At 44.1% G+C, this 16,003-nt stretch overlaps 1 protein-coding gene across 14 annotated transcripts in view; it reads left to right on the top strand.

Moving 5' to 3' along the window:
- The window catches only part of LOC123775022 (vascular endothelial growth factor receptor 1), a 122,418-nt gene that overhangs the window by 51,881 nt on the left and 54,534 nt on the right, over window positions 1-16,003 (top strand). For 12 of the 14 annotated variants that reach the window (XM_045769771.2, XM_045769772.2, XM_045769773.2 and 9 more), the window contains 4 exons: window positions 2,562-2,706; window positions 6,814-6,956; window positions 11,928-12,093; window positions 15,651-15,808. In XM_045769771.2, the coding sequence (XP_045625727.1) occupies window positions 2,562-2,706; window positions 6,814-6,956; window positions 11,928-12,093; window positions 15,651-15,808 (612 nt within the window). Of the gene's footprint in view, window positions 1-2,561; window positions 2,707-6,361; window positions 6,492-6,813; window positions 6,957-11,927; window positions 12,094-15,650; window positions 15,809-16,003 lie in introns of all 14 variants that reach the window. The other 2 variants (XM_069319374.1, XM_069319382.1) reach the window with 2 other exon arrangements.

Here is a 16,003-nt window from a genome sequence, read left to right as displayed (position 1 = left end):
CCCATAATTATCGATTGTGGGTCGAGAACGAACCCGACTATACTACCGGAACCTTATAAAGTTGAAGAGATGTAAGAAAGTTCTTGTTCCCTGTACATGTGATAGGAAAGTGGAATTCATTGAAGGAAGCAGTTGTTAAAACCAATTTTATCAACAACCTTAAAAAGAAATATGATAAAAGGTTAATATTGAGAGGGATAATTAGCATGCCAGGTATAAACAGCCAGGAGGTGATGCATAAAGAGGCTAGATCTCATTCCTTCATAGTCACTGAGAGGCAAGTACCAGTGAGGTCTTATACTGTATGATACTAATGAGGTCTGACTACTGACCTCATTATCACCTACATGTTATCACCTACATGGTACAGACTGGGCATGACACCAGTCGGGTTTTAGGGCATGATGCCAGTCAGGTCTTGGCTTAATAATGATTAGATATCACTGGTATCATGTCCTAAGATGTGACTGGTATCTGGCAGTAGGAGACCTCACTGGTATCATGTCCTGTTAGACCTCACTGGTATCATGTCCTGTTAGACCTCACTGGTGTCATGTCCTGTTAGACCTCACTGGTGTCATGTCCTGTTAGACCTCACTGGTGTCATGTCCTGTTAGACCTCACTGGTGTCATGTCCTGTTAGACCTCACTGGTGTCATGTCCTGTTAGACCTCACTGGTGTCATGTCCTGTTAGACCTCACTGGTGACATGTCCTGTTAGACCTCACTGGTGTCATGTCCTGTTAGACCTCACTGGTGTCATGTCCTGAGAGACCTCACTGGTGTCATGTCCTGAGAGACCTCACTGGTGTCATGTCCTGAGAGACCTCACTGGTGTCATGTCCTGAGAGACCTCACTGGTGTCATGTCCTGAGAGACCTCACTGGTGTCATGTCCTGAGAGACCTCACTGGTGTCATGTCCTGAGAGACCTCACTGGTGTCATGTCCTGAGAGACCTCACTGGTGTCATGTCCTGAGAGACCTCACTGGTGTCATGTCCTGAGAGACCTCACTGGTGTCATGTCCTGAGAGACCTCACTGGTGTCATGTCCTGAGAGACCTCACTGGTGTCATGTCCTGAGAGACCTCACTGGTGTCATGTCCTGAGAGACCTCACTGGTGTCATGTCCTGAGAGACCTCACTGGTGTCATGTCCTGAGAGACCTCACTGGTGTCATGTCCTGAGAGACCTCACTGGTGTCATGTCCTGAGAGACCTCACTGGTGTCATGTCCTGAGAGACCTCACTGGTGTCATGTCCTGAGAGACCTCACTGGTGTCATGTCCTGAGAGACCTCACTGGTGTCATGTCCTGAGAGACCTCACTGGTGTCATGTCCTGAGAGACCTCACTGGTGTCATGTCCTGAGAGACCTCACTGGTGTCATGTCCTGAGAGACCTCACTGGTGTCATGTCCTGAGAGACCTCACTGGTGTCATGTCCTGAGAGACCTCACTGGTGTCATGTCCTGAGAGACCTCACTGGTGTCATGTCCTGAGAGACCTCACTGGTGTCATGTCCTGAGAGACCTCACTGGTGTCATGTCCTGAGAGACCTCACTGGTGTCATGTCCTGAGAGACCTCACTGGTGTCATGTCCTGAGAGACCTCACTGGTGTCATGTCCTGAGAGACCTCACTGGTGTCATGTCCTGAGAGACCTCACTGGTGTCATGTCCTGAGAGACCTCACTGGTGTCATGTCCTGAGAGACCTCACTGGTGTCATGTCCTGAGAGACCTCACTGGTGTCATGTCCTGAGAGACCTCACTGGTGTCATGTCCTGAGAGACAACACTGGTGTCATGTCCTGAGAGACCTCATTGGTGTCATGTCCTGAGAGACCTCATTGGTGTCATGTCCTGAGAGACCTCACTGGTATTATGTTCATCAGTACGTCAGTTCGTTGGTTGATTGTGCGTCAGCTCTGGGCTAATTGGTGGCTTGTTGTTGGCTGGAGCTCCTGGCTGCCTGGTGGCAGCCATGGTGTTAATGGATTCAAGCTATTTCGAGTGAACCAGTTGTTTTCACAGAATCATTTGTCGAGTCGTTTTGGCTTTCTCAATGTTTGGTTTTCTGTGAACCGTGTAGTTGTTTGTATTGCTTCACTGATTTTGTGAGTGCTTTCCCTGTAAGGGTGATTATAATAAGCCTTACTCCCTGGTACCCTGTAGTCTAAGCAGGACTGCTGCAACTGATGTGAGACAGTAGTGGGAAGCCATCTCATTAAGAGAGCTTCAGAGATCCATCAAAGGGCTCACCAGAAATTGAAATATTGTGGGAAGTTGCTGTAGTGGAGCTCCATACTACAACCTATTTACATCCTGGTTGTCATGGTCACTGAAAGTATGTAGTGCAGGAGAAGTCCAAATATCATGCATTTAAGGTGAAGTCTTAAATTTGAATCGGATGTGAGAGTATGGCATGAGACAAATTTTGTGACAGGTGGCATGCAATATTATGAATTTGGTGATAACTATTTGTTCTTAATCTTAAGAATTTTGACACTTACCAGATTCCCCTAAATAAAGAACTGGGGCCTCAACAGTTTTCTTTTATTCTAAGGTGAAACCTGACCTGCGCAGATCCTTCGATCCAAGAAGTGGATTTATTTATAAAAATATAGTTGTAAAAGACAGTGGATTCTATGAATGCAAAACAAATAGTTCTCTACTTGGTTTAACATTTCACACCATAGTTCAACCAGTTTGTAAGTTTACAATAATTAACATGCTTGCTTAAAATTTATGTGATAGACTATGCTGCTGAGGATAAGCTTACTCATTACTGATGCCATCAAATGTGAGTTATGTGAACGCTGTTGTTTAATGTCTACTTTATTTCCCAAGACTAGGAGAATTATGCTGTTAACAAAAGTTTTGCATGTGAGATTTTCCCATACATAATATTTACCTGGCCAAAAGTTATATCATTCACATTAGTTTTGCTTTTAATCATTGTTTTGCCTTTTATCATTTATTTCTTTATCACTTATTCCTGTTCCATTTAGAGTACGAGACATTACAGAGTTAAACTTGCAAGCACTTACAAAATATACACACACATACACTCCTTGGATAACATTTGTAGATCTAGCAGATAACATTTGCTTTTTTGACCTTAAACTCCTTTTAGTTTCCCATTGTTGGGGACAGGAGGGCTGCTAGATTTATTGAAGGCCCAAGACAACGTCAGACCTTCCCCACAATGTTACCCACAACAGTGGATTTGCTCCCAGGTACCTATTTACTCTTAGGTGAACAGAGGCACCAGATGAAAAAGAAACATGTCAGTCAGTCTTCCTGAAGAAATACAACCTTTTAGCCAGAGTTGCCAAATTAACTGAATTTTGTCAAAAATCAAATTTATTTAAAGATTTTAACTTATGAATTAAAAGATAGTTTAATAAATGATTAAGACACTTTAATTTTATTTCATAAGAATGGGTTAGGTTATATCATTCTTATTCAGAACAAAAATATTGAAAATATAGAAAATCACTATTGCTATTAGGTAAAACAGTCCTTGCTTATTAGGCCTAGTAGTCTGATATTGAATATTAAATATGACTTGTACATTTTACATACATGTACTGTGCACAAACACAATACAGTACATCTTTTTGTATGTTAATAATACAGTGGAACCTCGGGTGACGAGCAGCCCCATCTACAAGCATTTCAGGTAATGAGCAAGGCACTCGTGGACAATTTGTCTCAATTAACGAGCTTCCGCTCGGTTAACGAGAACACCACGTGGTGCGGTTCTCGCAAATTCTCGGACAAATTCAATTGTACTTTTCAAGTACAATTAAAAACTGTTTTCAATTGTACTTGAAAAGTACAATTGAAAACAGTAAAACAAAACATTTATAATAATTACATTTTATAATTACATTATAAAATGTCATATTGATGTTTTTCGGGGGTGAAATGTATTAATTTTGTTTCCATTATTTTAAATGGGGAAATTCGTTTCGCAAGACGAGCGTTTCACACGACGAGCTCGGTGGTGGAACGGATTAAATTCATTAACCGAAGCTCCACTGTATTTGAGTGGGCTGGAACTGAGGAACTAGGGATCACCAGCTCATCACTTCGCTGCCAAAAACTACTACCCTATAAGAATTATAACTTGGAAATCCACAAAGATTTCTGATAGGGCTTGCCAAAGCTTGCATCACCATGCTTTATTATACAGCAGTCTTCATGCAATGTCGACTGCTGTATAGTCGACATTGCATGAAGGATTTTAAAATCCTTAAAAAAGGATTTTAAAGGTCAACAATGACATAAATAATTTTGCTTCAGCGTATCGCATGTAAGATTGGATGTAAGAAAGTTTTCTCAGTGTAGACTGTATGTAAGAGTGATCGATTTTATTTTCCAGAATTAAGTTACATGTCACAGGTGTTTATGGGGAAAGTTATTATTAGTTAACCTACAGAAAAATGTAAAGCAACATTTAGTACTCTCTAGCTTGATGCAATAATATTGGCTGGTCCTAAATTAGTAAAGCAAAAGGTAAATTACTGTATTGCTATATGTCAAATATTGCATATATTATTGCTTTATGAAGAGTTCCTTGTTATAGAATTTCTTGAGACAATTTACATGAAAGTGGAAACTTTAGTGGTCGCTGTATGCAGAAGAGAGGAAAGAGGTTTCATGGAAATGTCATAGTGTTATGGAAAGGAAATGTTAGACTGTTATGGAAATGGAAAGGAAATGTCATATTGCAATCATAGCATAGTGGTCAAATATTGGTAGTAGAAGTACATTATTCTGCAATTTAGAAACTTAATGAACAATATTTTGATAGTTAACCAGATCACTTCCTGCTCATTCATGTTAAGTAAAAAGTATGCAAATTATTTGTCGCCATTTGATTTAATGCTTCATGTTTATAATAATTATTTTTCTTGGATCATTTTTTCCTTTGTAAACGTAGATAAATCCATCCTAGGTTGTCACTTTATATCAACATCATAGATTAATCTACCCTGGCATCTCTTGATATTAATACAGTACCATAATTATATCCATCCATCTGCCTCTGGATATTAATACCATAAATCTATCTATCCTCCTTGCTCTGGATATCAGTATTAGGAATCTATCCATCCTTCTGTCTTTTGCTGTCAACATCATAAATAAATATATACTTCTGTCTCTTTATGTCAACAGCATAAATATATCTGTCCTCCCCCTCTCTTGATATGACATCATCGATAAATCTGTCCTCACCCCTCTCTCAATTTGAACATTATCAATAAATCTGTCCTCACCTCTCTTGATATAAACATCATCGACAAATCTGTCCTCCCCTCTCTTGAGATAGAGTACATCACCAATAAAGCTGTTCTCCCATCTCTTGGTATCAACATACTGTACTGCATTTTATCTGTGCATTTGGCTTTCAACTTTCAGCAGTTAATTTTACATATATTCTTCATATATTTGTTATTTTCTCAGCTTGGTCACTGACTTTTCATAGCATTATTCATGCAAGCTTTTTACACTGTTTACTCTCTGATGATTTATATATATATTATCGGGAAGAGCCTTTGCTACACTTTCTAACTTTAGAATTGCTTTTAAATACATGGATGGTAAAATACTAAAGAAATTGTTCACAACTTTTGTTGGACCAAAGGTGTAATATGCAGCAATTGAATGGTGCCCATATCTTAGGAAGCACATCAACAAACTGGAAAAGGTGCAAAGACATGCAACTAAATGGCTCCCAGAACTGAAGGACAAAAGCTATAAATAGAGGTTAGAGGCATTAAATATGCCAAAACTAGAAGACAATAAAAAGAGATGATATGATCACTCCATACAAAATAGTAACAGGTATCGATAAAATTGATAGGGAAGAATTCCTGAGACCTGGAATTTAATGAACAAGAGGTCATAGATTTAAACTAGCTAAACAAAGCTGACAAAGACATATAAGAAAATTTACTTTCGCAATCAGTGGTAGACGGTTGGAACAAGTCAGGTGACAAGGTGATGGAGGCCAAAACCGTCAGTAATTTCAAAGTGTTATATGTCAGTACTGTACTGGGAAGATGGGACACCACGAGCATAACTCTCATCCTGTAACTACACTTGGGTAATTACACTTAGGGAATTACATCAAATAAAAAGCATGACAAGTGTATCTGTAATAGTTCTTTTGCAGCTTATGCTCAAGATTCCATAGTTGGGGACCTTTTTTTTTCCTTGCAGGAAAACAGTGCCACAGCAGTTTTATCATTTCATATTTTGTTTGTGCTTGCCGTGCATTGCACTTTTGCCCATACTTTTTTGTGCTATGCTTTTCATGCTAGAATTTGCTTATACTTTTCTCTTGAATGCTAGATATCCTCAAAGTTTGACTGGGACCCAAGGATAGGGTTTGTGCAGAAGAACTTGGCTGTCCATGATAGTGGCCTCTACTCGTGCTCAATAAATAATAAGGACAAAATGAGCTTCATTGTTACAATTGACCGTAAGTGAAATAAGTAAGTTAGCTTTGCGATATGTAGCAAATTGTATTTCTAATCATTCCTAAAAAAAATTTATTAATATTGAATAGTCACAGTATACAAACATTATTTAGTAATTTTATTAAATTAAAGATTCTGGTGCAAAATCTTTTTAACTATGAATAGGTTAAAATGTTCTTGAGAGGAAAGCAATAGTGTGAGAATCATCAGTGCATGAAGTGAGTTGCCAATGACCAAATACTAATTCTGAAAGATACTTATAAGAAATATAATTACATTAAGACTTACAATTATTTTCAATCTTCACTTTTTTTTTTTTACCAGCTGCTACAGTCAGTCTACCGAAGCCAGCAATTGAAAAAGAGGCTAATCAACACTTTGTTCAAGGCCGTGGCTTCAGACTTAATTGTTCTTTGATACTGGACAAGGTTGTAGCATTCCACTGGAAGATTCCTAATCCATCAACTGTGAGTATAATGAGTTTCCTCTTTTTTTATGGTTTTGTCACATTTTCTGAGATGGTTTATGATGCCTCCCAGGTGCACTCCAAGATGGTTTATGATGCCTCCCAGGTGCACTCCAAGATGGTTTATGATGCCTCCCAGGTGCACTCCAAGATGGTTTATGATGCCTCCCAGGTGCACTCCAAGATGGTTTATGATGCCTCCCAGGTGCACTCCAAGATGGTTTATGATGCCTCCCAGGTGCACTCCAAGATGGTTTATGATGCCTCCCAGGTGCACTCCAAGATGGTTTATGATGCCTCCCAGGTGCACTCCAAGATGGTTTATGATGCCTCCCAGGTGCACTCCAAGATGGTTTATGATGCCTCCCAGGTGCACTCCAAGATGGTTTATGATGCCTCCCAGGTGCACTCCAAGATGGTTTATGATGCCTCCCAGGTGCACTCCAAGATGGTTTATGCCACCACCTTTAAGATTCTCCTGAAGAACATGAAGATATAAAAAATTAATATGATTGTTTAACAAGTTTATGGTTTACTGCTTCTGCCTTTCCTGAAGGCTGGAAATATGCTTGCATACAAGAGTGCCAGCCTTGTTGGTACTCGTCCCTAGGCTAAGATGTTTACACACCTCGTTGCTAGTATGTCAGTATGAGTGCCAGCCTCATTGGCACTCGTCCCTAGTCTAGAAATTGTGCAAATTAGAGTTTATGTGAGCCATTCTTCAGTTACTTGTTATCATTTTAGCCTGGCTTTCATTGCCCTGCAAGATTTTAGTAATTTAACTTGTTAATAATATATAAACTATTTTACATGTATGTAATGGGTAAATCTCTTACTAGTTGTATGCTCTTGCTTTAAATATAGTCACAGGAATTTGCTAGTTCTTGTGTGTGCTATGATAGGACATGTTTATTTAAAGTGTATTTTATTCTTTCTGGAAGGGAGCCTCTGCGGCTCCCCGGAGCTATCCAGGCTGATATGGATATATTAGACTTTGGCATCAGTCAATGTGCATGGAGTTCCAGGCCTACCGGGGACTACAAGTCAGAACCTGGCCCCCCTCAGAGGCATGAGGAGGAATGGCCTATAGAAACCTCCATGTGTTTGGAAGCATTCTATGTCTGCCATTGACTGGGTCAGGCACCCAGAAAGGTAAGCACTCCAAAACAAACCCCTATTCTGGCTAACATTGCTACTGAATCTGGCACCTCGCATTTTCACATGCCTTAAAAAAGATGTGTGAAAAAACGTCGTGGTGGCCTGTCTGCTTCTTTTAGGTGTTCGAGTTCAGGCCTACCTCGATGACTGGCTGGTGTGGGCTCCCAGCCGGTCTGCATGTCAGCTCGCCAAGGATTTGGTTCTTTCCCAGCTCGCCGGGTTCGGGTTTCTGGTGAACTAGAGGAAATCCCATCTGGTTCCCTCTCTGATTCGGTCTTGGCCTGGTCTTGTGTGGGACGCTCAGACCGCTTCCTTGTCTCTCCCTCCAGAGGCTCTGCTTCGGGTCCAGTCCCACCTTTGCCTGTTTCTGGGGGGCTCCCAGGTCATGAGACGGTTGTTTGAGGCTTGGTGTGGGAGCCTGTGCTTTGCTGTGATGGTCTACCTGCCGGGTCGGGTTTGGCTTTGTCGGCTGTTCTGGTCCCTTCCGCCTCTCTCACGATTGTTGGGTTCAGCCTCTGGGGGCTTTGCGTCGGTTGCTGCATTGCTGGTTTCCTCTTTGGGTTTTTCTGGTTCCAGTGCCTTGATGCTTTCCCGAGCCCTCGCTTGATGTGTTCACGGATGCGTTGTTTCTTGGCTGGGGCTTTGTGACCGGTGCTCACCAGGCCGGCCAGGCACAGTGGGGTCCATCCTTTCATCAGGCTCACAGCACGGTGCGGGAGTTCGCTGCTGTGTGGGGTGTCGTTTCGGAGGGTTCGGGTCGCTCGTGAATCGATGATCCGGCTCATCTTGAGATGAGCCTCCATTCAAACTCCATTCAAACTGCTCCCCAGTGGGTATTTGCCTGAACCACAGGGGTTCGATGTGTTTCTTGGCTCTTTGGGGCTGGTTGTTTCGGGTGACTCGTCTACTGAGTTCTCAGGGTTTGGCTCTCCTGGCCATTCACGTTCGGGGGGAGGGGTGGGGGTATCCAATGTCCTGACAGATGGCCTGTCCGGGTTCATTCCCCTGTCTGGAATGGACGGTCGATGCCGACCCATTCAGTTGGCTCTGCTGGACGTACAAGGCTCCAGAAGTGGACCTCATCACCTCGGCGTGGTCACTGTGTCTCCAAATATGTGGCGCCCTTCCCTGACTGTGAGGCTGATGGGGTCAATGCCTTCAGGCAGGACTGGGCGAGGTGGGGTTACCTATATTTCTTCCCTTCGGTTCAGCTGTTGCTCCAGGTCTTGGCTCGCTTGGAGACTTACTAGGGAGAGTTGTCCTCCTGGCTCCATGGTGGCCAGCCCAGCCTTGATTTCAGGCACTGCTTGCTCGGTGTCCGAACCCGAGGGTCTTCCTGTGGCTCCGCCTCTTTCAGCAGATTGGTCCAGCCCGGTACGTGGCTGGTTCTCTCTTTTCCATGAGTCGTCGCATCTGGGTTTTCTGACTCGGGTCTATCATCACTTGTATGGTGCGCAGGTGGCCTAATTGATGGTGTCCCACCTGCGTGCTTCGTCTCGGCGGCAGTATGAAGTTTCCTGGTGGTCCTTCCATTATTTTTTATCTCTGCATAGGTGTACTTCTGTCTTGGATAGGGTTGTCTTGTCCTTCCTTTCGTGGTTGTTCCAGAACCATCATCTAATGCCGAATACTGTCGCCTCATATTGTGCGTCGCTGGCAGAGCTGCTGCAGCTTACGTTCGGTATTGATGTTTCTTCTGCTCTGTTCCTCAAGCTGTCTCATGTGTTGTTTCACCTCCGGCTTGCTCATGCACCGCCTGAGCCATCCTGGTTGTTGGACCGGGTGCTCTCCTTTCTCTATTCTCCTCAGTTTGTGGTGGCCGCTTCGGTTCAGGAGTGTTTTTTAAAGCTCTTTTTCCTGTTGACATTGTCCTCTGGGGGTCGGGTTGGGGAGCTTCATCACACCACACACAGAGATCACACTAACGTGATGTATCAAATGAACAAATCCACACGAGAGCTTCATGCTCTCTTCTGGTGCAGGGATTATTGCTCTTTTGGTCCTGTTGGTAAGTTTGTTTGTTTGCAGCCGTGTCCTTCCTTTCTGGCAAAGAATGAGTGCTACTTTCCGGAGGGGTCTTTTGGGTTGTTGATGCTTGGTTCGTTAGGCCGGAGGTGCATCATGTGTTGTGTCCTGTTGCGGTTATCTCTGCTGTTATCTGTGTGCCACAGCTTTGGTGGCCAGGGACTCGCTTTGGGTTGACCTGGTTTCCCTTCCTCCCTGTTCCAGGGTTCGAGTCTCTCAGGTCGTCCACAGGGTTATTCGGTCCAACCAGCCTGCGGTTTATCCTCATGCCCACAACGTTCGTAAGTTTGCTGCATTGGCTGCCATCTTCGGTAAAATGTCTTGAGCTGACATTCGGGCACAGGGTTTTTGGAGGTCAAACAGGATCCTGGCCGCTCGCTACCTTGTTAGTGTTCCTGGGCCCAGTCGGGCTTGCGTCGCATTGGGTCAGCGGTTGCAGCCAGTTGTCTCAACTTCGAGTTGAGGAGTGATAGCCGACCACCTCCCGGGTAAGTCCCTATTGTTTGGTTTTATCTTTGGGTAAGTAACTCCGGGGTGCCGTAGAGTCTCCCCCCCAGAAAATCAGTGGTGAATGTAATGAAATATCATTTTCTGGGTGAGACCCAGAGGCTCCCCAGCAACCCTCCTTTCCTCCGAGCGGCGGCTTTTTTTTTTTTTGCGTATTTTGACATCCAGCTTCAGAACTGGGGTGTGGGTAGCAGGCGTGAGGATCTGGGGTTCCCCTTTACCCCTCTCGGGGAGGGGGGGGTTTGTGCAGATAGCAGCGCGGCGACGTGGTGACGTCATGCTCGTTTGCTCATTTTCATTTGGAGAGTTTTGTCCACTAGTTTGGCTTTCAGTAGCAATGTTAACCAGAATAGGGGGTTTGTTTTGGGGTGCTTACCTTTCTGGGTGCCTGACCCGGTCAATGGCAGACATGGAACGCTTCCAACCATACAAGGGTTTTTATAGGCCATTGCTCCTCGTGCCTCTCTGAGGAGGGGCCAGATTCTGGCTCGTGGTCCCTGGTAGGCCTAGAACTCCATGCACATTGACTGATGCCAAAGTCTAATATATCCATATCAGCCTGGATAGCTCTGGGGAACCTCCGGGTCTCACCCAGGTAATAGCATTTCATTACACTCAATGCTGGTTTTATGCATCTATTGTAGCTTCATTATTTTAACCTTATGATGCCTGAGGATTTGATGCAAAAGTTACTGCAAGACCCTTTAGGGTTTTGCAGTGATCCTTGTCTTCATTTTACTTGTGAAATTATATCATATTCTGTGCCATCTTCTTTTGTGTCTTGCCAGTGTGGTTCAGTGTGTAGCTTAAGTCATAGCTCCCACTGCAAGTTATGTACACTACTCAGTATATTATGTACATTTTCAAACCTTATGGAAGAAAAATTCCTACCAATGCACAGTGAAGTCAGAAGAACACAATATCTCTATGAGAATATATTAAGGAGTTGAGGAATGCAGGTTTGATCCCATTATGCGGCTTCAATATTTTCTCGTTCATTCTAATACTTGGTTCCATTACGTGCCATTGTGCTACTTATAATAACAATGCTAATTTTATGTTTTAATTATACAAAAACTTTAAGAGAATCTGATTACAGTGATTATATAACAAGTATTTGTATTTTATATTTACCAACTAATCACACACAGCATTCAGCATATTGTAAGTTATAATAAACTTGCAGGTTTACTTCCAAAATTTACTGGAATTCCACTTAACATAGATACTCTTTCTTCTTTTCTAATAATATTATGTTAAGTGGTGTATTACCAATCCACAGGTGCACACTGTCACCAACACAGACTTAACACGCAATGGCAATATGTACAAGATCAGTATGCTACATGTCCTGAATGCTACCACCAAGGATTCTGGAACATATGAGTGCGAGGTGACTTCATCCGGCTCAAAATCTAATCAAGATTCTTTGTATGTTCATGTGCAAGGTAAATATTTGTTTAATTGATTTGTAAATAAAGAAAATGTATCTGGATTTGATTACACAAGATGCAAAGTGTTTTACTAATTCATGAGTGTCACAGTTTTGAATTCATACAAAAAAGTAAACTGTAATTTCACAAAATCAAATCAAAATACAGCATTTACTTGTACAGTAATTAAATTTGTATTCCTTATGGTTTAACTGCTTAACTATGCTTGGCTGTTTGTGCCTTCCCATTATATTTTATAATTTAGTATTCACCAGCTTGTAGTAGGGAGAGTTGGACAGGTTCACCCTTTTCTTCTGTTGACCCAGCTTGGGTATCTTGGAGATTATTGAGAGTGTATAGTCATCACCTCACAGCTCGCATTTAATAACATGGCAGTGAATTGCCTGGAGTTTGAGACAGTGTGGCAATAACTGATGTGTTGGATGTATACTGATGTGTCGGGGCAGGCCTCTTTCCCCATCCATCCATCCATCAGGTCATCTCGAAGTGAGTTTGCTTGGGCGTGGTCGAGACAAACTCGTCTCTCAGGTGGGTTTGCCGCCTGTTTCCAGTTCCGAAACGGGACTGTGCAGATCTCCGGTACATTCTGGACTTGTCTCATTTGAACCAGTTGATTCCTTGCCTCCCTCCTTTTGGATGACTGCGTTGTTCCTGGTCCAGCTCGTTCTCGATCCGGGCGCTTGGATGATTTCCCCGGACCTCAAGGACGCGTATTGGCACATCTCTATTCATCAGGGCTTCAGGGATTAGTTGGGTTTTGTGGTAGGGGTGACAGGCTTACTGCTTCCTTTGTCTCCCTTTCAAGTTGAATCTGGCACCTCACGGGGCCAGACAGCTGAGTGAACAGCGCTCAGTATTTGTAGTCCTAAGGTTCCAGGTTCGATCCTGGGTGGAAGTGGAAACAAATGGGCAGAGTTTTTTTCATTTTTGAACGCTAAGCCCCGAAATCATCTCAAGATAACCTCGAGATAACCTCACGTTTTTATGCGCTTGACGTGGGTCATGGTGGCCCATCTTCGTCTGCTAGGTCTTCGGGTTTTGGCCTACCTCAATGACTTGTTGGTGCAGGATCTCAGCCGGTCTGCTTGTCTGCTAGCTATAGATCTGGCTTCTTTCCAGCTCACTAGGTTTGGCTTCCTGGTGATCTGACAGAGGTCCAAGTTAGTTCTGTCCCAGGTTCAAACTTGGCTGGGCCTTGTGTGGGATTCGCGGAGAGCATGTTTTTCTCTCCCTCCCGCAGCCTTGCTCCTATGTGCAGTCCCACTGTTGGCTGTTCTTGAGGGGAAAGGGGGGGACCTGGGTTACTCAGTGATTGCTTGAGCAGCTGCACGGGAACCTGAAATTTGTTCTACTGGTTTACTTGCTGGGCAGGGTTTGGCTTCAAAGGCTGTTCAGGTATCTCTGGGGCAGCCCCTTTTGCTGCTTTCATGATTACTGAGTTTCCAGGTGGCTTCCTATTTGGGTTTTTCTGGATTCGGTGTCATGGCGCCTTCCTCCTCCTGTGCTCGATGTTTTCACGGATGCCTTGTCTGTCAGCTCGGGTTTTGTGACCAACGCTCGCCAGTCTGGCCAGGGACATTGGCGGCCATCCATGTGTCTGGCTCATAGCAAGGTGCAGGAGTTTGTGGCAGTGTGGCTGGCACTGCGGATGATTTGGGTTCTTGGGACTCGGTGAGCTGGCTCCATTCGGACTGTGGTTCATTGTCTTAGCCGGGAGAGGGGGATGGTCCATTCGGTCTGTGGCTGTTTGCAGCTGGTCACTTTGGATAGCTCTTCAGCTGGGTTATCGGGGTTTAGCTGTCCGCACCGTTCACATTCAGGGAGTGTCCAATGTCCTGGCAAATGGTCTGTCTCACTTCATTCTTTCTACAGAGTAGACGGTCGACACCGCTTCCTTCCTTTGGCTTTACCGGATGTACGTGCACCCAAAGGTGGACCTCTTTGAGTCGGCGTGGTCTTGGCATCTTCCTGTGTACTTGGCACCTTTCCCGACTGTGAGGCACTTGTGATGGACATTTTTCAGCAGGACTGGTTGAGGTGGGGGTTCTTGTACTTTTTTCCCCCAGTCCGGCTGTTGCTTCAAGTTCTGGCTTGCCTGGAATCCTATTGAAGGAGGGTGATTCTCCAGGCCCCATGGCAGCTGGCCTAGCCTTGGTTTCAGGCGCTGCTTGCTCAATTCCCGAACCCGGGAATTTTTCTGTGGCTCAGCCTTTTTCAGCAGATTGAGCGGGTGAGGTACCTCGCTGGTTCGACCTTTTCTTCTGCAATACACATCTGGTCTTTCTGACACATGTGTATTGCATTTGTATTGTGATCAGCAGGCTACTTTGATGGTGTCCCACCTGCAGTCCTCTTCTCAGCGACAGTATGAGGTTTCTTGGTGGGCTTAACGCCATTTTTCCGCCTTTGTAGGATTTTGGCTTGTGTCAGATAGTTATTTTATCATTTCTCTCTCTTAGCTTTTTCTACATCAGCATCTAATGCTGAATGCTGTCACTTCTTATCATGTGGCAGTGGCGGAGCCGCTGCAGGTTGAAATCAGGGTGGAGGTCACTTCCGCCCCGTTCCACAAGCTTTCTCATGCATTTTTCCACCTCTGGCCTGCTCATGCACCGCCTGAGCCGTCTTGGTTTTTGAACCGGGTTCTTTCCTTTTTCTTCACCTCGGTTTGTGGTGACCCCTTTGGTTTGAGATTGTTACGGGAAAACTTTGCTTTTGTTGACTTTGGCTTCAGGGAGTTGGGTTGGGAAGCTTCATGCTCTTCTCCGGTGCCAGGGGGTTCTGTTCTTTTCATCCTCATGGTCGTTTTGTTTGTTTGCAGTCGGTTCCTTCTTTTCTGTCGAAGAATGAGACAGCAGGCTTCCGGAGGGGTCCATTGTTGTGGATGTTTGGTTGGTTCGGCCGGGGGTGCATCGTGTGCCGTATCCGGTAGCTGCTTTGCGCCGCTGCCTGCGGGCCACTGGTTCTGTGTCGATGGACGCACCCTGGGGTGATTCAGTTCCCTGGTTCCCTGTTCCAGGGCTCGTATGTCTCAGGTCGTCCACAATGTCATTAAGTCTAGCCAGGCTGTGGTCCACACTCATGCCCATGTAGTTAGGAAGTATGCCGCTCTCTCGGTTGTGTTTGGAAATATGTCTTGGGATGATATTCAGGCATTGGGGTTTGGAGGGCCAACAGGAATATGTCTTGGGATGATATTCAGACATTGGGGTTTGGAGGTCCAACAGGGTGCTGGCCGGTAGGTATCTTGTGAATGTCCCAGGCCCTCTGCGGCCTTGTGTTTGCTTTGGGCCGTCTGTTGCTGCTGATTATCACTTTCTTGGATTGAGAGCTGCAGTGCTGCCACCTCCCTGGTAAGTCCCTGATTTTCTTTAGTATTTAGGTTCAGATGCTTCTCCACATTTAAAGTATTTATATTCCAGTACTATATATTCAAATATTATACTACTTAATTGAATTTTGTAAAAATCTGATGAATATTTATTCTACATGTTATTTGAGATTAATTACAGTACTGTACTACTGTATAATAATTTTATTTTAAATTGCAGAGTCAATAAAATCTTTTATCAATATCACAAGTGCTCCAGTAATCAGACTTAAAGAAGAGGAGTTCCTGAAATGGAGAAGTGATGTTATAGCCTATCCCCCTGATCCTCAGCTCATCTATCGAGACTGGACAGGCAAAGAGATCAAGGAAACAGACAGGGTATGTAGAAACTCAACTCTTTGGATAATCTGAATGAATTCACATTAATGGTTTTCGAGTAAATGACTGGAGTAACTGGGTAAACACCGGGCATTGCTGCGTGAATGGTGGGCGTAATGGGGTAAATAGTAGGCGTAGCCGGGTAAACGGTGGACGAAGCCGGGTAAATGGCGGGCGTAGCCAGGTAAATGGTGG

This window comes from Procambarus clarkii, chromosome 92 (assembly GCF_040958095.1).
Source record: "Procambarus clarkii isolate CNS0578487 chromosome 92, FALCON_Pclarkii_2.0, whole genome shotgun sequence".
In the NCBI taxonomy this organism is placed as follows: domain Eukaryota; kingdom Metazoa; phylum Arthropoda; class Malacostraca; order Decapoda; family Cambaridae; genus Procambarus; species Procambarus clarkii.
Note: the sequence above shows the minus strand (reverse complement) of the source record. Positions and strands in the feature narration are given on the sequence as shown.